This window comes from Protopterus annectens, chromosome 3.part0 (genome assembly GCF_019279795.1).
Source record: "Protopterus annectens isolate FY-2018-M chromosome 3.part0, PAN1.0, whole genome shotgun sequence".
Lineage (NCBI taxonomy): Eukaryota > Metazoa > Chordata > Ceratodontiformes > Protopteridae > Protopterus > Protopterus annectens.
In genome coordinates, this window is record NC_056731.1 from 249,109,420 (window position 1) to 249,130,187 (window position 20,768).

The following is a 20,768-nucleotide window of genomic DNA, read 5'->3' on the forward strand; positions in this document are numbered from 1 at the left end:
CTTTTTCATTCTGGGTCTGCTTCTGCCACAATCAGGGTTCAACTAATGGCCATCTCTAACTTTCATGTTGGTTTTTCTAATCTAAATATTATGTCTCATAAGCTGTGTAAAGCTTTTCTCAGAGGGACTACTCTCCTTAGGCCCCCAGTGAGAGATCCCCCTCCTCCTTGGGACCTTAATTTGGTACTAACCACCTTGATTATGCCCCCTTTTGAACCAGCAGCATCCTGCTCCCTTAAGTTTCTATCTTGGAAAACTCTCTTTCTGGTAGCTATTACCTCAGCCAAACGTGTCTCAGAACTTCAAGCACTAAGTGTTCATCCTCCGTATTTAGTTTTTCACAAGGACAGGGTTGCTCTGAGAACTAATCCCTCCTTCCTTCCTAAAGTCTGCTCAGAAAATAATCTAAACCAATCCATAGACCTTCCAGTGTTTTTCCCTAACTACACCAACAAGGCAGAATACAAATTACACCTTTTGGATGTTCATAGACAATTGCGTTTTTACCTGCATAGAACGAAGGATATAAGAAAGTCGGATCATCTTTTCCTTTCCTATGCTCGGGGCAAACAGGATCTCCCAGTCTCCAAAGTGACCCTGTCCAGGTGGTTGTCTCACATTATTACCTTCATCTATCAACTAAGAAACAAAGAATTGTCTACCAAACTGAAAGGTCATTCTACTAGGGCTTTGGCCACTTCTGTAGCCTTCCAGTCTAGGTTGCCCATGGACTCTATCTGTGCCGCTGCCACGTAGGCAAATCCTCATACCTTTATTTCTCATTACAAGTTAGACATGGTCTCCAGGAATAGAGCTAACTTTGGTTCCACTGTTCTGAAGAGTCTGTTCCAATGAGCCGCCCAGGATCGTAGGTGCTAGGGACACTGTCCCAACAAGCAAGAAATGAAGGCAAGATGGACAACTTAACATAAAGAAGTTATGTACCTGCCATAACGTTCCATGTTAGTTGTCTTCATCTTGCCTTCTTTCTTGCGTCCCCCCCTCCATCCCCCTGTCCTATTGGACCGAGAGGAGTTCAGGTTTCACCGGCTGAGTATTCTCTTATTTGTTTCCTCTACTGACTTAGAGAGTATGACAGGTATGCTCAACCTGTTAGTTTGGACAGGTTGATTCTTTGCTATGTCTGGGGTTAGCTTTTACAAATGAGATCTGGGTAGCTAGCGCTAGGCATCATGGGATAAGGGGTAGCCTCGAACCAGTAAACAGCTCTCGAGCTATAGGAGATGGCCGAGTCGGAGCTGAGGGTCGGCTCTGATCCCAGCAAGCAAGAAAGAAGGCGAGATGAAGACAACTAACATGGAACGTTATGGTAGGTACATAACTTCTTTTTTTGAGATATTTTGTTCCTTTTTAGGGCTTTTAATTTCAATACAGGAGAGATGGATGTCCTGTAATTTATCCCTGGCTATCTGTCTGCCTTTAGTAAGATTTGCCACCTTAACTCCTTTAACTCTAACTGAAGTCCCCAAGATGTTTTGTCACTGATGTCTACATGGTCTATTGCCTTAAATGTGAAATTGTGGCCAGTATTGTCTTGAATATGCCTCGCTAAAGTATTATTAGTATTATTCTTTCTTATGGCATAGTTGTGATTATAAATTCTGGTGTTAAATTTCCTTTCTATTTTGCCTACATAAAATGCTAGGCATTGGTCACATGTAGCCATGTAGAACACTGCCTTGGAGTGACAGTTATATTTACTTTTTACATAATGGTCTATACCATTCACTGTAAATTTGCTGCCTGATTTCACCTTGTGGCACCAGTTACCAGAGTCACATTTGTACATCCCTACACATCCTGTTCTAGTGTAGTTAGAACCTTTCCTAAGAAGGTCTTTTAAGTTTGAGCCCCTTCTGTATGTAACTATAGGTCTTTCTCCTGTTTGTGCCCTGATGTACAAGTCATCCATTAAAATGTCCCAGTTCTTATAAAAAATGGACATCAAGTGGCATGAGTCAGAGTTGAATGTAAGCACCATAGATCTACAAAAAGAACTTTTTTCCAACTCAGGTCTCCCCTCTTCAACTTCAGAGGGGCTGTTGTCTAGTGTGTTTTCCCCAACTATGGGCTTAAAATGTCCTACTCTTCTTTTAACTATCACTTCCTCCATAAGCTCATTAAGCAAGTCTGCTGGGTACTCCCTCCTTAAGAACATAGTTTTTAAGTTGTCGCATTCAATAAGAAAATCTTCTCTGGAGATCATATGGGCTGCTCGAACTAATTGCCCTTTAACTACCGACCTCTTTTGATGTTTGGGGTGAGAGCTAGTGTAATGCAGGAATGAGTTTGAGTAGGTCTCTTTCCTGTGGATCCTAGTAGCATACTTTTCATTATGTGTGTCTTTGTATAAGTGGACATCAAGGTAATTCATATAATCCAGGTTAATCACCCAAGTGAACTGCAGGAATGTAGTGGTGGTGTTAAGGTATCTCAAAAACTCTTCCAAACAACCAGTGACCCATTCCATATCAAGCTGATATCATCTTGGTATCTATAATACAGTTTGACCTTAGAATAGTACTGAGACTGAAATACATAATTTCTTTCCCAATATGCCATTGCCATATTCGCGAATGCCCCACCACAAGTTGAACCCATTGCCACTCCTATGGTCTGCAAAAAGTACCTGCCATTAAAGGAGAAATAGTTGTTTCTTAAAACAATTTCTAATAATGGTGTCTGATGAAGTTAACACTTGTTTAACGAAAGTTCTCACATTTTATTTGTTTTTCTTGTGGATTTTTATCATTAAATACACCTTTGGTTTATCATCACCTGAGTGATTTGTGCCTGTGAAACTCTGCCTGCCAGCATTTTTTATTAATTCCATATGCAAGACTGCATATGAGGAAACTTCAGTGGTACTTAAAAAGTCTCTGATGTCAACATTCTCAAGACCTGGAAACGATGATTCCTATCATTCCTTGCCTAAGGGCAGAGTTCCTTTGGTGGGCAGAGGCTTGCAACCACAACAAGGGACTCCCTTTCACTCAACTCCCTGCCGCCCAAACCCTGACAACAGATGCATCAGACTGTGCATGGGGGCTCACATGGCAGGCAAATGCATTCAAGGCAAATGGAGCCCAGGACAAATTCACCTGCATATCAATCAAAAATAAATGTTAGCTGTACAGAATGCACTGACAGCCTTCAAATACCTTATCCTGCCAGGACAACTCTTGATAAAGATAGACAACACCACAGTTATGTGGTACTTAAACAAGCAGGGGGGAACTCATTCCTACCCACTCTGCAGGTTAGCCATGGCTCTGTGGAACACAACCTTGAGCTATCAAGTGCACCTGCAAGCTCAATTCCTGCCAGGCAAACAAAATTCACTAGCAGACGACTTAAGCAGAAATCTAACGGACCCACATGAGTGGAAACTGGAACCCAACTCATTCAAACTTGTAATACACAGGTGGGGGACACCAGAAGTGGACCTCTTTGCTTCTCCCCAAAACCATCAACTGAGCAATTTTTGCACCAGAATTCCCCACAGCCAAGCATGGAAAGTGGATGCCCTATTCTTTACATGGGAAAACCTCTCAATTTATGCCTTTCCCCCTCTGCCCCTCCTTTCAAAAGTACTACTCAAGATCAAACAGTACAGGCCAAGGACAATCCTTATTGCACCAGACTGGTCACGCCAGCACTGGTACCCACTCCTATGCAGTCTGACAGCAGTGCCACCCTGGCACCTACTTCAGACCTCCTCTCTGCTGTCCCAGCAGGAGGGACAGATTTTGCATCCTCAGCTGCAAACCCTAAACCTGGAAGCCTGGCTTATTCCCTGAATACATCACCAACAACCCTCAGCAAACAGGTGATGGATCTTATCCTTGAGGCCAGGAGGCCTAGTACTAGGAAATCCTATTCAGAAAAGTGGAAAAGATACTGTTCTTGGACCCAGTCTCAAGGAAAGGACAAAGCCATGCCCACCTTACCTCAAATCCTAGATTATCTAGCAGAGCTGCTCCACAAAGGCCTATCCTTCTCATCAATTCAGATTCATGCCTCTGCCGTCTCAGCTCATTACAGTACTGAGCCACCCCTCTTCTCTCACCCCCTGATCAAGCAGTTCCCGAGAGGAGCTAACAATTTAAGACCCCCAAGGAGAGCTCCCACTCCTGCCTAGGACCTTAACATTGTACTAGAGAAGCTCACGCTCCCCCCTTTAAGCCTGCTGCTACAGCAGAGTTAAAATTCCTGTCTTGGAAAACAGCCTTACTTCTAGCCATCACTTCAGCAAGAAGAGTGTCTGAGTTACAGGCCCTTATGGCTGTGGAACCCTTCATTATCTTCCATGAGGACAGGGTTTCCCTCAGGACTAACCCATCATTTATGCCCAAGGTGGTATCCCGTGTGGCTTTAAACCAATCCATCCATTTACCCACCTTTTTTCGTAATCCTCAGAATAAAGGGGAAAGGATCCTGCACTCCTTGGTCATGCACAGGCAGCCCAGGTTCTACCTTGACAGGACTAAACCTTTCAGAAAATCTGGCCAGCTGCTAGTCAGCTTTGCTACAGGGGCAGAGGGCAAGGCCATTTCAAAGCAAACCATTTCTAAATGGATAGCACACTGCATCCATTTCTGCTACAAACACCATGGAAAACCTACCCCACAGGGGATCAGACCTCATTCCACTAGGGCTACCACAACCTCTACAGCATTTCTCAGGGGAGTCCCTACCAGGGATATCCTGGAAGCTGCAACCTGGAGTTCTGTACACACCTTCACCAAGCATTACCACTTACCTATCTTTTCTAAATCCAGAGCTGTATTTGCCACAGCAGTCTTACAAGGCCTGCTAGCCAGCCCTAATACATCTTGACTGCCTCCACCCTTCCTCAGCTTTGGGAATCAACCTAAGTGTGATGACTGCAACAGTGAAACACGAAGAACATAGTACAGTTGTGTACAGTTACCATAAATGTAAATGTTCGCGTGTATTCACTGTTGCAGTCTTGATTACCCTCCCTCCAGCCCCCCGTCTTTTCTATACATTCTACCTATCTTCTTTTTTGGCCATATTTTATGGCAATGGTATTTACTTTCTACTGGAGGTGTTCCACACCATGTGATTGCTTCCTATTTTGGGAGCTCCTGACATCTGGGACCAGAAAAACTGATGTAATGGTGTTGGCTGCATGTTTTATACCCCTGACGACCTGACGTCATGGAAGAGGTGACAGCATCCGACGCAGAAATCCCACAACTCTGGTATTTGTCACCGTTTTGTTGGTTACATTATAACAGCTGATATAATAACAACTAAGAAAGAAAGTAATGTCAGCACATAAAAAAATATAGTGGTCATTTGTGTCACCAGACAAACATTAAAGGAAAGCAAAAAAAAAATACTCAAGTTGGTATTTGAGGAAACAAAAATTTAGTCTAAATATATAATCACAATGTATGCACTTGTTTATTGAATCAGATGGGGATTAGACTGAGAAATACTGTCTGGGAAGGGGGCAGCTATATTATAATAGCCAAATTAAAGTAGCTTTGCTGGTGAGTAAAATCAGATGCAGTGAATTACCCTTAGACTGACCTGTCCTCTAAGATATACTGTTGTGGTGAGTACTTCACACTGATATATCTTCAATAACTCTGCTTTTCTGTTTTCTTTTGTGTTATTTTTCTGTGACTTGACTTCCAACGTAAGCACATGCAGTTTTGCCAGGAGCACCTAAAAATGATTTCAAGTTAAGGTCTGCTCTTCATGTCTGTTCCTTCTTTGTAGTAGCATGATTTAACTGTAAAGTGTGGTCCATTTGATTATATCATTAACTAGCAATTTTGGCTCACTGTTGTTTCTTCATGTTTTTGAAGTCATTTCTTAGAGTTCAGTGTCATTTTGAGGATGATTTATCCTGTCTGGACAAAATCACTAATCTAGGTAGTTTCTCTTGGTTGGCTGATGTCACTGGTGGTCCCCAGAGTTTGGCTTTTAACCCCATTGTCATGTTCATGAGCTTTCTTTGTTTTGTAATAAACAAGTATGGGCATTTCTGATTGTAGTCTTGGGATTTATTGTGAGAGAGAGATCTTCAGAGTACTGATATCATATCAAAATAATTTCATAGCAATCTGCTTTTACATTATTGTTACATTTTCTCATTCTGTTTTATGCAATTTTCTTTTTAATTCCACAGGAGTTCGTCACCAAAGTAGTTCGTCTGTTAGAAAGCCCTTTAATAGCTATTCGAGCCAAAGCTTTTCTGGTATTACTGCAAGTTTTAATGAACAATAGGGAAATGCTTTTGCTATGCTGCCATGCAAGGTAAGATGTATAGACAATGCTTTTTCATTTATTCTTGTGGCTGTTTTGTCTGCAACAGCAAAACATGAGAGTATCACTTAATATTTTCAGTCTTTTTATGACTGTTAGTTTATTCATTACGAATAATTTGTTTACATCAGAAATGGTATCTGCTGGTTCTTGAGATGTACATTGCATTGAGATAGGCTTCTTGAGGAAAGGTTTTGATCACACCTCCCAAAAATATGTGTATCCAATGTGTGAGTCAGATTGAACTTCTCGTGATAAAAATGTCAGGAACAAGTCCAACATTTGCCATCAGAATATTTTAATTTCAAGCTTATCCTTATTTTTTCCTTCTTAGCAGTATGTTTGGTCTGCTGTTTGTCATAGAAGGCTAAAACCCTGACGGTGTCCCAGATGAACTGGCTTTGATTAGTAGCATGGGTGTCAGAGGAGCTCTGGTCCAGGGAAAATGGGTAATGATAAGGCCTGCTCACCTTTTTCAAGATGGTGAAAGAGTCATGATATGTTGAGCGGCCAACCATTGCCTGGTTCCCAGTGGACACTGGGAGATAAGGAATTCAGCTTACAGCCAGGATAGCCTTCTGAGTGAGACTTGTAGGTGGCATCACCGTATGGTTGAGCAGGGATGCTGTTAATCCACATCTCATGATGCCAAGTGACCGCTAAGAAAGAGTTAGCTTGTTCAGGGGGTACAGTCATCCTTTCTTCAGCACCTCCATGCTGTTGTCACTGGGATGTAGTGCAACCCACACTCGGCATTAAGGACATTCAGGCTGGAGAGGTAGGACATGAGTCACAAAGGGAAACCTCAGGGTTTGTCCCATGATTGTGGGAGCCCTAGGCGATAGAGAGCTATCGGCTGGAGGAAGGAACTCAAGTCAGCAGTGATTGAGCATGCACAAAGAGGATAGCTTAATCATATTATGTTAATATCGCTGAAGTGTTGGTTGTTGGTGTATACCTCATATAAAAAATAAAATCAGTGTAATTATGTAAGTCTGTGAGCTGCATGGAGGAGAAAAGTGTACATAATTTACTTGATGTATGGATAGAGATGTTATAGTAAATTGGCTAGGACAGACAGGATACACAGTATAAAGTCCAAGTGGTAGTTATTTTAGATCTGGGTCATAAATGCATGTAGTAGACGCCCATATTCCAACATGCACATTCAGTTGCTCTTGTTTTAATGATTTTTTGTTTTGTTTTGTTAACAAGAATTCATCTGAATGGTACTAGCCCATTTTCACTGAAGTGCTGAGGAGATAAGCTTAAGTACGTTAACTGCAAATCACATTTCCATTGTTTTCCTACATTAAAGTACTTGCCAGGAACGAGCAGTGTTACAGTAAATCTAGAGGCGGTTAAGAGGAGATATGACAGATGAAGTAAGTGCTACTGAAGTAGGAATGATAAACATTGCATTGAATGGCAGCATTACTAGAAGAGGATAGAAAATGACTGTGTCAGATGACAGAGTTAGGCAGGTTATACCCTGTGATGTGTATGTGAATCATTGGTAAACATCTTTTTAAGATGTAGACTTTTTATCATCTGATGAAATTAGCAGAGTTTCTAAAAAACAAAGCCTTGCATCAAATAATGAGTGCCTACTTCCTAAGTTTTTCCTAAGTACAGCATTAAAAAATCTTAATTTTTTTTTATTTTAATTTGATTTCAACTTTCCCCATGGAGGAGAGTATTTAGAAATTTGTCGCAGTGAAGTGAAACTCTGATTCCCAAAAGACTTTTTTTGTGTTTCCCTTCTTTCATGGAATGTGGCTAAGTTAATAGAATGAATAAATACATAAAAATTTAACAAACAGGAATTTTTCTTCTCAGCTCACTGCTGTCAATAGTGTGCAACCACCCCATACGCCTCAATCTTTATCTCGAGAATCAAGGAGAAAGCTAAAAATAATGGTGGACGAAAGACCAAAATAAGGATGGCTTTTGCCTTTATATGTTAGAAACTTGCTAGAATAACAGGCTTTGCATGAGCATTCTTTTATTTTTTGAAGGCTGTTAAGTCTGCAATCTCCATTAATTTGCCAGAAAAAAGACAAACTTATATGAGTATCAGACCAAAATATGACACAAAACAAGAGATTTCTAGAATGTCAGGGACACTAAAGACCATCAAATTGCAGGCAAATAAGAACATCTACCCCCCCCACCACACACCTGAACATAAATTACATCCACATTTTATTTGTATACCTTAGGTGTTTGTTATGATCAAATGAATGAATTAATTTGGAAAAAAACTGCCATGCAAGAGTAATTCATCTCTTCTCACTACTGTCAGAATACAGTCTCAACATCTTAGCTCAAGAATCAAGGAAAAGGTTAAAAAACATTGGGGGATACATGAATAAAATCAGATCTAGATTAATAGGCTTTCGTCCAAAGGCTCTTACATCTGAAAACTCGGGTATATTGCATTATTTTGTGACTGAAATCTTTACTGATTTGCCAGAACATAGATTTAAAAATATATCTATATCTGTCTATATCTATATATGATGATGGTGCCAAATCAGGGACAATTATATGCTTGTGTTAACAGAATAGTTGTTAACAGAATAGCAGGTTTAGCATTAGCATGTGTTTTCTGAAGCATATGAAGTTTGAAACGCAAATGTCTGTCATTATTGAGTGACTTCAATCTTCAATGATTAAAAAAAAACACACACATATTTATGGGGAATAGATCAAAAACATGAGGCAAAATTCTAAGCATTCAGCAGGCATGGTGCAACCTCCACTAACATGCCAGACTAAACATTTGAGAGAGCTTATATGCCCTCCATACATATTCAAACGTGTGTGTGTGTGTATATGTATGTATGTATGTGTGTGTAGATATATATTATAATGCAAATATATTTATATAGACACACTTTAAGTACTTAACTTCTTCCCACTTGCTGGCAATAGCAGACAGAGTGCCTGAAAAAATAGTCTGTAAAATAAAGAAGAAACTTTTTCTCTGGCAACTTAATTAGCTCCTTCATCCTGGTTTAGGCTGCCTCAAGCACCTTGCTCCTTATTGCTTAATGCAACGGCCCAGTAAAATGCTGATTGAGTGTTGCTTCTATTACTGCCGAATGTTGTCAGCCAAACCCAATTCATGAATGGGAAGCCTAATGCCATTGTAATAAACCTTTTTTTTTGTCTTGGATCTCAGTGGAACTGTATGGACCTGGAACATGACAGAAAGTTAACTATTATTTTTAATTTAAAAATAATAGTTGACTTTCTGAATTAACACATTTCCTTTTTTCTCTTTTTAGCTGCGGGTGCTCCAGCCCAATAGGCAGTACAATGAGCTGACTATGCTATACTTGCTGTCATCCCTATTGGCAAAATCTCCTTTCTCCATTTCTGTGTTGGCCTATTTCTATTTTCTGCAACTTTATGAATATATTTCTATATGGCTGACATTATTCTCTTTATGGATTTGCAGACAAACTCCCACTCTGTCCTTATTTATTGAACTCCCCCCTGCTTCATCATCGGTCCTTTCTACTTTGAATTATATAACCTTCTTCTTGTGTTCTGTATATGAGCCTTAACTGAGTAGCTCTAAAAATCCCTTTAAATCAGGTTATCCTAAATTGTCTAGTTTTGTTGTTTGAATCAAATTATCCCACTTAACTATTGCCCTCTTATCCTCCCAGATAAATTTCTTCACCTCTTTATTAATTATTGGCCACAACTTCTCCTCTGGTTGATAAGCATATGCCTGACATGCATATAAAACTAAAGGGACAAAAACATTTTCACTGCTTATATCTTACTATCCATATCCATAAACAATAGCTTCCAGTATCTCAGTTTTTGTGTTATCTTTTATTAAGTCTCTTCCCACATATTCTTAGTTGCTGTAACAAAAACCTTTTTAATCCATGCTCCTAAATATTTGATCTTACCGTGGTCTCTTAAATATGGGCATTGCTGAACTAGTTTGTGTGTGGATACATAATTTACAGCTATAGCCTTTGTTTTACCTTCATTAATTTTATATCCCAAAAAAGACTTGAAACTGTCTCAAAATGTTCCACAGCACTGAGATGTCCTTTTCTGGATTTATCATGTGCAAAATAATATCACCTGTAAATTATATCCTTGAATTTCTGACTCCCTTGTTTTGTTTGCCAGTGGCTGTAAATATAAAGAAAATAACAAAAGGGAAAGAGGACACCCCTACCTGGTTCGTCTGTTCCAAAAACAACATATCAAAGAGAAACCTCCCACTTAAATGCTTTCCTGTAATATGTCCTACTAATTAACCTTATTATTGTATCAAGAAATGCATATGCTTCCATTCTTCTACCCATAAAATCCAAGCTTACTCTGTCGAATACTTTCTCTACATCAAGACCCACCAACAGCAGCAGTATTTTCCTATAGTCTGCTTCTCTTTGGGTCATCATTGTTCTATTAATGTTGTCAAATGTTTGCATCCACTCCACAAAACCACATTGGTCCATATCTATCAGTTTTGCTAAAGCCAACATTTTATAATCATGATTTAAAATTGAAATGGGTCTATATGAAGCTGGGTCTTTACCATCTTTGGGTATTACAGCCATCACAAATTTCTTCCAAGATGATGATGATTCACCCCCTTTTAAAATACTATTAAATAAAACCTTCCAGATCTTTATCACTTTATTCCCTCCTAGCTTCCAAACCTGTACAGGAATACCATCTGTTCGTGGAGACATTCCTGTGGATTGATTATATATCACCACTATGTCATCACTCCTGTCCTGTTAGTTGTTGAACCTCATCTACTTCTAACCTTGGCATCTTAAGTCTTCCATAAATATTCCTGTTAATGTTCTTTCTTGATTTCCGAATTCCTCTGCTTTATACAAATTTTCATAAAATTACTGAAATATCTCTAATACCTTTACAGGATCTCTGGTTATTTTTCTTGCTATAGGTTCCCTTGGTCTGGTAACAACCCTTTCTACTTTTTGTTGCCTAAGTCGTTGTGCTAAAAATGTTGTGTTCTGGAGTTATCAAAAAACAGCTGCTTAACAAAAATCTTTCTAAACTCATGCATATTTATCCAGATACGCCCTTATTTTCTCTTTAGCACTATGCAGTTGCACTTCTTGTTTTGTGAGTTCCCCTTAGTCTGCAATAATTTAACCTTTGCTATCCCCTCTATTACTTCTTAATCACATCTCTTTTTCATTTCTTTCTAACCTATTTTAAACTCCATTATTTTCTCCCACTCACTAGCAATATCATCTGAAGAAATTTCTGTCTTCCCTAATAACTCTTGAATCTGATGTTGTCCTTTTCATTCTTCCTCACTTATGAGTTATGGATCCTATCATCAGAACTGACTCGGTTGGATACTTCAGACTTCAGATTCAACTCTCGAGCTGCTCCCTCTACCCATAATGCCGTACTCCATCCCTGATGCCTCAGATGTTGTTTACTGCCATCATGGTTCCTTAATACTTCCCTCGTAGTTTCACAGGTATTAGGAATAACTTGTTTTTTTTCTGCTGCTCTTTTAGTAGTTTTTCATACCATTGTTGGTACTATCTTTACCTTTTTTAAGCAAGGTAACTCTTACAATTACCACAGTTGATAACATTGTAATTTTCTCCCATATATAAAACCTTATTGTTATATTCTTTATAGTTTAACTTTTAGTCTTTTTCTTGCTATCATGTCTGAAAAATCTACAGGTTATAAAAAAATGCACTTCTTGTGAGCATAAGATTCCCAGCTGAGATGCCCACAAGGAGTGCATTTATTGCCTTGGACCCAACCATTTAAATATGGCCTGTACAGCATGCTGTACTGTCAATCCTAGAGCATTAAATGACAGGCATAACAAATTAATATTGAAAGGTTTGCTTCCTGCTACTTCACTTTCTTGGGCTCAAACCCCTTCAAAAACTAGTAAAGCACTTTCTTTAGAACTCAAGAAAAGGTCTCCTTCAAAGTCCCCAAGGTCTTCATCGGAGCCTATGGAAAAAGTAAGGAAAATCCATGGATCCGGCATCTTCAGATCTGAAGTCCCTCAGCCTACCCTCAGATCCAAAAGTTTTGGCTCTACTAGTTCTCTCCTTCACCAATGGAATCCACACTGGATCCTATGTCCTTGGATCTGAAGCCCAGTACATCTTGTAGGAGCCATACTCCTGAATATATGGTAAAATCTATTTCACCCTCCTTGTCTGCACAGTTGTTTCAAACTCTGAAGAAACATTCCAGGCCCCTTCCATAACATCTTCTAGGTCCTTCAGAAGCAAATGTGGATAGATGGTGTGGAAATTTCACAGAGCTCAGATCCAGATGGGGCACTTCCAGCTTCGTCCTCTACTGGATCTTTGAGTGTGCATTCAAAGTCCATTTCATCTCCTTCTCAGATCCAACCCATGGTTTCAGAGCCCCAGGCTCTGAGATACCTGAGAGGGTTTGCGTCGGATCTGAGGAAAGTTTTATCCTCCACTCTATTTCCCTCATGGGTTCTGCTCTGATACCCTTGGATCAGAATGGATCTCAGAGCCAAAATGTCAACTTCAGATCCAAAGTGGGTAGGTTGGCTCCAGTTTTGTCAGATCCATCCCTTCCTGTAGAGTTTTGTCTCTAGACTGTTGGGATTTCATTGACTCCAAGCTCTGAGTCTGTCAGACCTATTCCACAGGGACAGCCAGTTCCAGTGATTCTCCAGACAGTTCCATTGGAGGAACTTCCCCTCTCTTTTGACATCTCTCCAGAACGTCCCACAGAAGAGGTACACTGGAAGAGGATGTGTAAGGAGGAGACACATAGACTCCTCCATGGAGTCTTTTACGGAAGACACCAATATTGATGAAGGTGAGAGATTCCCCCAAGCCACCACCAGATGACATCTCCTTTGGGGTTATTCTAGAGATCCTGAAGCAGAAAGGTGCTTGGTTTTCCCAAACTCCCTCTCCTGAAGAATTGGTGCTCTTGGAGGATTTTTGTTGTGGCCCATCTACATCTTGGGTAACCCCTTGGTGGATGAGCTTATTAATCTGGTTTCCTGCCAGGCATGGAAGGAGCCTGGATACTGTTGAGCCCATCCCCAAGCTCCCTGACAAGTTTTTTGCCCCACCTGCACATAGACCCCACTGGAGCAAAGGAGTCCTGGTTGATGCTATCATGGCGGTGGCAGCCACTAAGAAAGAGATAGCAGAATAGAGCTCTTCTGTCCATCCACCTAATAGGGAGTCCAGAACATTAGACAGATTTGGAAAGTTTGCCTCAGCTACTTTCCCTCTGAGGTCAGTTAATTATCTGGCGCACTTTAATAGGCTACAGATAGATTTGACTAACGAACTCTCAAATATTGTCTCAGAGTCCATGTCTGCTGAGGATTTCAAAAGGACTTCCTCTCAGCTGGTCATTCTTTTATCTGTTTCATATGCTTCGATGAGGTTAATTTCTCACACAGCTGAAGGGCCCTCACAAGTAGCCAGTTAAGGCATCACTATAAAGAGATGTCCTTGGATGCAGCTATGCGACTTTACAGAGCCTTTTAAGACATCCTTTGTTAATGCCCCATTTAATGGCACTTCCTTGATTGGGCCATCAGTAAAAGATACACTTACCTGCAGCGAACAAGAAAGACAGACCCTATCTGCTGCAGACTCTGTCTGCTGTGGGGATCGAGTTTTTCTATGCCTCAGTGGACCTTCTCTCGGAGCCACAGTGGTGGTAAGAAAATGTGGTTCCATAAATCTCTGGGACCTTTCCAGGATTCTCGTGGGGAAAATTCCTCGAGAGGCACAGGGGGACATTGTAATTGTAGACGTGGCCGTAGAGATAGAGGAGGCCTGCAGAACCAGGGCTTTAGGGATTCTTTTTCAGATAGGCCCTATTGGCACTCCTGAAGTGCTGCCAGACTGTCCAACTCTGGAGGCAGTCAGGGGTCATTTCTCTTTGTACCTAGATGCCTGGACAAACATCACAAAAGATTTATGGGTGCTAATAATAATATCTGGATGTTATTATGTACCATTTTCCTTCTTCATAATTGTCAAATTAAGAAACTTCTCGATGTTCCACCCAGTCAGATGAAGGCCACAGCAGAAGAAATACAAAAGCTACTGAAAAAGAGTCATCCAGAAGGTCCCACCAGACCAGAAGGATTCAGAATGTATTCATGCTTCTTTTTAGTGCCAAGGAAAACAGGGGTCCTCAGACCAATTTTGGATCTGAGCAAATTGAACCAGTATGTAAAGCTCCAAATGGTCACGGTTCAGTCCATCCTGCCATTTTTGCACAAGAAATATTGGATGTGCTGTATAGATCTTCAGGACACATATCAAAATAGACAGATAATCTAGAAGATATCTACGCTTTCAAATGGGGGCCAGTTATTACCATTTGAGAGCTCTTCCCTTTGGACTCACCACAGCCCCCGGGGTGTTTACCAAATGCATGGCAGTAGTCGCATCTCACTTGAGACTAAAGGGATTCCAAGTGTTTCCATATCTTGATGTCTGGCTCCTCACCACCCACTCCAGGCATCGACTACAACATGCCAGGGACTATTTGCTCCAGATTTACAATTTTTTGGGCATTATGATAAATCTTGCCAAATCAAAGCTTATACCACACAAATACCATCTTTACTGCTCCACCACATTACTTCTGTCAGAGGCCAGGTTCAGAGTATCCTTTTAAATCCATCTCCTCCAGCAAGATAAGTGCAAGCACTTGGGTCGATATCAGCTGCCATAATACTACTCCCTCTTGCACACTTTTTTATGCTGGTCTTCCAATGGACTCTAGCTGTACAGTGGTCCATCCATTCTATATCAACCCCTGTCTTTTCAAGTAAAACTCACCTCAATTTTCAAACAACACATTTGCTGGTGGATACAATTCGACAATCTTTATCTGGGCAGACCCTATGTTCCACTGAACCCAGTAGCAACAGTGACCACGGATGCTTTTTAACTGGGGTGGGGGGCATTTCATAGGAAGAACTGCCCAAGGCCTGTGGTCACTCCAAGAGACCAACTTTGCATGTCAGTCCTAGAGATGAGAGCAGTCCTTTTAGCATTGCAGACATTTTGAGATGCTCTTCCTTTGGCGACTGCTGTAGTTCAGACCAACAACATGTCTGTAGTCTGGTACATCAACAGACAAGGAGAAACTCGATCTTATCCCCTTTGAAGAGAGGCCATGAGGGTTTGGGAATGGGTGATCTCATCAGACCATTTTCTAATTGTGATGGACATTCCAGGGAAAACCAACGTGCATGCATGACCAAATAAGCAGATCCATTCTGATGCCTCACGAGTGGTCTCTCAATCAGTCAGTAGCAAAAACGATCTTCAGGCATTGGGGCCAACCTTGCTATATTTGTCTTCTCTCAACAACACGCACTTTGCTCTGACCCCCCCTCGGGAGGGAGTCACTGAGAGATGCTCTTCTTCATGCTTGGCCCTCTGGTCTCCTTTATACTTATCCTCCTCTTCCCCTGATTCAATGAATTTTACAGAAAGCAAGCAGGCTGAAGAACTCAGTGATCCTCATTGCCCCCTTCTGGTCTCGGCAAGTATTGTTCCCCTTTCTACGGTCTCATCATTATCTTCCATGGATACTGGAGCCTACTCAGGTTCTCCTGTCTCATCTGTTGGGGATTCAACACCCCAACATTCAGTCTCTAAAGCTGAGTCCAGGCTCTCTTCCCCAATGTGTGACATTATTTTAGCTTCTCAAAAGGATTCTACTGAAAAAGTTTATAAAAGTAAATGGAAAAGGTTCTCTATTTGGGCATCAGATAAAGAGACTGATCCTTTTTTCCAAACTATTCTTCATTTTTTGACAACTCTTTTCAAACATGGGGATAGTTTCTCTATCTTTAAACTTCAGTTGGCAGAGATTTCAAATTTCCATACAGGGGATACATCTTTTTCCTTGGTTTCCTCTAGATTGTGTAAAGCTTTTATGAAAGACATTTTTCATCTGAGACTCGCAATAAAGGATTCCTCACCACTTTGGGATCTTACTGCGGTACTTGAAGGTTTAACACCACAACCCTTTGAACCTTCAGACAAATTTCATCTAAAATATCTGTCATGGAAGACAGTTTTCTTGGTAGCTGTAACCTCAGCAAAAAGAACATCTAAACTCCAGGCTTTCTTAGCAAAAAACTCCTTACGTTGTTCTTCATAAAGCTAGGGTTTCCTCTGCAGACTAACCCTTCTTTTTTTACCTTAGGTAGCTTCTGAAAATAACATCAACCAATCCATTCACGTGCCAGTTTTCTTTCCAAATTTTGCCAGTAAAGGAGAGTACATGCTACACCTTCTTGATATGCACAGACAACTACGTTTTTACCCTCACAGGACAAAATAGTTTAGAAAGTCAGACCAGCTTTTTTTATCTTTCTCTCCAAATCACCTAGGCCAGCCAGTCTCTAAGGTTACCCTAGCTAAATGGATTGCAGACTGTATCTCATGGATTTACTCTCAGAAGGGTATGACCTTACCAAAACCTCCCTGAGCTCACTCAACTGCATCCATGGCTACTTCATCTGCTTTTTGGTCAAGAATGTCTGACAATGACATTTGTGTAGCAACTACATGGTCCAAGGCTTATACATTTGTTTCACATTACAAAATGGGCATTATATCTAGAAATAGAGCCTCCTTTGGTTCGGTAGTACTCTGGAATATTTTTCCATGAAGGCCACCCAAGGTCAGCGTAGCTGGGGACTTTGTCCCATAGTTGAGGAAGAATTAAAAGGACATCAGATTTATAAGTTATGTACTCACCATAACTAGGCATATGTGCTGTGCATTTTCATTCTTCTTAAACACCCCTCCCATCCATCCCCCCATCCATTATTTTTTTCTGGAAGGACCTATTGGACTGTGTTTGGAACCTACAGTTCCAGGTTTGAGCCCTATCTTTTCTGTCTGGTTATATCTGTTTCTCTTCTATGATTGGGTAATAGAGCAGCAAACTTGATCTGAGGCAATAGGGATAGAGTAGGGCATTATGGGTAGAGGGAGGCATTCAGAAGTTGGACCCAAAGTCTGAAGTATGCAGGCGAGTCGAATCCGAGGCTTGGATCCATAACCCATAAGTGAGGAAGAATGAAAGTGGAAAACACAGATGCCTAGTTATGGTGAATACATAACTTTTTTTATAATTAATTTCCACTACCCATTCCTTAAATTCCTCTCTTTTTAACAGGTAGGTGGGAAGGCACCAGTATCTCATTTTTACTTCATTACCTGCATTTTTATCTTAGTTTTTATTGGTGCATGATCTGAAATAGTTATTGGATTTATGTCAAGCTTTAAGTTAAATGCGCATGTTCCTGTGAAATATAATTTCTTTTTAGTCTAGCCCAGTTCTTATACCTTGGAGAATAATATGTAAATTATCTCTGAGTTCCTACCACTGAATTCATTAATTCCATACCAAATATTTTCGTAAATATCTTCAGAAGTTTACTCTCTCTTGTTAAATTTTCCATTTTACGTCCTGCAGATACATCCCCATTGTTGCAAATCAAGTTCTAGTCCCCACCTATAAGTAATATTCCCTGCTGAAAGCTGATTATTTCTCCCAAAGTTTTCTTAAGGTCAGTAACAGCAGATCTGATGTTGTCCATTTTCATCTCATTCACTGGTCGGATATTGGATCCAACCTCATATCCGCCCTTGGCACTTTTAAATGCATGGATCTGGGGCTCTGACTCTTCCTCTACCCATATTCCCCTGCCATCCACCCTGATTACCTCAAATCTTGTTTGCTGTCTAAGAAAGCTTATAGTTTTTCAGGGGCTCTGATAGATAAGTACCAATATTTGCAGTCTTCTCTACCCTTTTCATGGTACAGTTTAGAGATAATTAAGTTAGTTTAGGTAGTTAAGGTAGTCAAATGTATTTAGTGTGTGTTTTTTTCGGTGTAGTTGTGTATCTTAGAGTTAGTAGTGGCCCCTTGGGCCTCATGCATGCAGTGTTTTCGTATATTTAACGCTTCCTTGGTTTAGATAGTTGAGCTTTAATACTAATTAATAATTAGTGTAGTCATTGTCTTGGTATGCTTTTTGAATAGTGTTTTTAATATTGTGAGTGTTTATTTTCATAGTGTGAATTGTCTTACTGGCTTCTAATCTTGTTGTTGTGAATATGGTAGACAAAAGCTTCAAAAAATGTGAAAAATTAAGGCAGGAAATCCCTCCCCAAGACACACATCATCTTTGCATCTTGTGTTTGTGTCCCAGAAACCTGGACATCGAGTGTAAGATATGTAAAGCATTCGGGGGTAAAGTCTTGCAGAGCTGCCATTGCAAACTGATTCTTAGGGGTTTGCTTCCCCCTCGGTCTTCAAAGTCCTCCTCCCCTGCCAAGGCAGCTAAAAAACAGATGAGGATTGAGATAAGGACAAGTATAAAGATAAGACAAGGAAAAGGCAGTAGAGAAGCCTGGAAAAAAGGTCACCTGACCCTTCCAATTCCTTGTGGCCAGCCTGGCAAGTTTTCAAGGTCTCGGATCAGAAACCTTTTTGGAGTACTCCTCTCCAGCTTCAAGGTTCTTACCAGAGCCATTGAGCCCTTAGCTTCATTTGCTAATTTTGCACAAATCCGGGCATTCAAGGCCTTCATCTCTGGCTTGGTTGAGATCAGCTAGATTATCAAGGAGCCTCATGGAGGCTGAGGTAGATAGGATGATTTGGAGATTCTTAGGGCAACAGATTCATTTGGCAGTAATCCCGGAGTCGTCTTCTCAGACAAACCAGAGACTTTTGTCATGGACCCCCTCCTACAAATTTCCATTGGAGACCCCAAATTTGGATCTGCAGACTCTGGATCTGACTACGCCCATGGGGACTCGCTTGACTCCAACAGCCTCTCAGGCCCCAACTCTTTCAACCCCTCTTTCTTTCTTGATGTCCTAGCGGGACCCTCGAGGATAGAGTGGATCCAAAGTGTCGGATCTCTCTCTCCCATTAGGAGCCTTGGCTCTTGACATCTTGGCTTTGAGATTGACTTCATGGTTGGCTTGGCTTGGGTCTGGAGGGGTTATCTTGATTTTTACTTTGTGGGAGGGTTCCCCAGATCTGATTTTGAGCTCTACTTTTGAGGCCTTTCTCAGAGTTCTTGTGTAAAGAAGAGTATTTTCCATCTTGTCAAGACCCAGCCCTACCTCTAGCTGAATCTTTGCCTTACTCTTTTCATTCTCCTACCCAGGGGCAGTCAGTTTCCAAGGCCTCCAGTTGAGCTCCCAAGCCAATTCTGAGCCAGTCAGTGAACCCACACTGCAACCAGTCTCAGGGAAGAGGACATGCAAATGGAAGCACATTGATTCCTGACTGAGTCTGTCAAAGTAGATATGGACTTTGATGAGGGGGGGTGGCTCCTCGAAGTCTCTTTTTGAAGACACTAGCTTTGGCAAGATCCTAGTGTTACTAAAGCAGAAAGGAGGCTGGTCCACCACTGCACCTTCCCAAGAGGAGTCCTTGCTCCTGGAGGTTTTTGGATCTGCTACATTTACCTCTTGGTGGTCCCCCTTCTGACCCTTTGTTGGGCATTATTACACAAAAGTCATGGAAAGAACCAGACAGTATGATGCCAGTTCCAGAAAAACCCAACAAAATCCTCTCAGTACCTGTGGACAGGGCACATTGGAGCAAAGGACCTCCTGTAGATTCCATGGTCATTGCAGCAGCCACAGAAAAGGAACTCTCGGAAGAGAGCCCATCAGCCCATCCACCTAATAAAGGGTCTAAGTCATTGAATAGATTTGCTCACGTAACATTTTTGAAAAGAGTGCTGAACTTCCTCACGCACATGATTCGTTTCCAGAGGGTTTTGTCCAAAGAGGTCTCCAATTACCTTTCAGGTGTTTTGTCAGTGGACAGCCAGAAAAAAAGTGGAGTTCCAACTATCCACCCTGCAGCCGATGGGATGGTGAGAACAGCAGGCACTGAACTGAACCATATGTCGCCATGCCTGTATTTGCTTGTCTGTTTTTGTGGAAGGCATCAAGATGTCCTTCATCAGTGCCCCCATTGTTTGGACTGAAAGTAAAACAACACACTAAAGAGGGGCAAACAAGATGGTAAAACCTTGTCTGCCATAAACGTCCACTTCTCAGCCCCTCAAAGGGAACCAGAAAGGGACAAATGGAATGGACGTGGTTTCAAAAATAGCAGGGTTTTCACCAGGAGACTCCTTCAGAGAAATTCTCCAATGGCAGGGGAGGGAGCTCCTTTAATGGACGTCACCCTAGAGGCAGAGATGGTCCATAACATCAGGGATTTTGTGGTCTCTTCTCAGAGAAATTCTGACTGCTGCACTCTGAAGGCAGTTGAGGGGGTGCATTTCCTTATACCCAAAAACCTAGCAAGCCATCACTTCGGATTTGTGGGTGTTACGGATAATAACCAGAGGATGCAGAATTCCCTTCATTTCT

General features: G+C 41.2%; 1 protein-coding gene across 1 annotated transcript in view; it reads left to right on the top strand.

Annotated features, from left to right (window-relative positions):
• ULK4 (unc-51 like kinase 4) overlaps positions 1 to 20,768 on the top strand; it is a 4,087,308-nt gene that overhangs the window by 1,760,145 nt on the left and 2,306,395 nt on the right. The window contains exon 22 of the mRNA XM_044064733.1: positions 6,188 to 6,315. Within this exon, the coding sequence (XP_043920668.1) occupies positions 6,188 to 6,315 (128 nt within the window). The remainder of the gene's footprint in view (positions 1 to 6,187; positions 6,316 to 20,768) is intronic.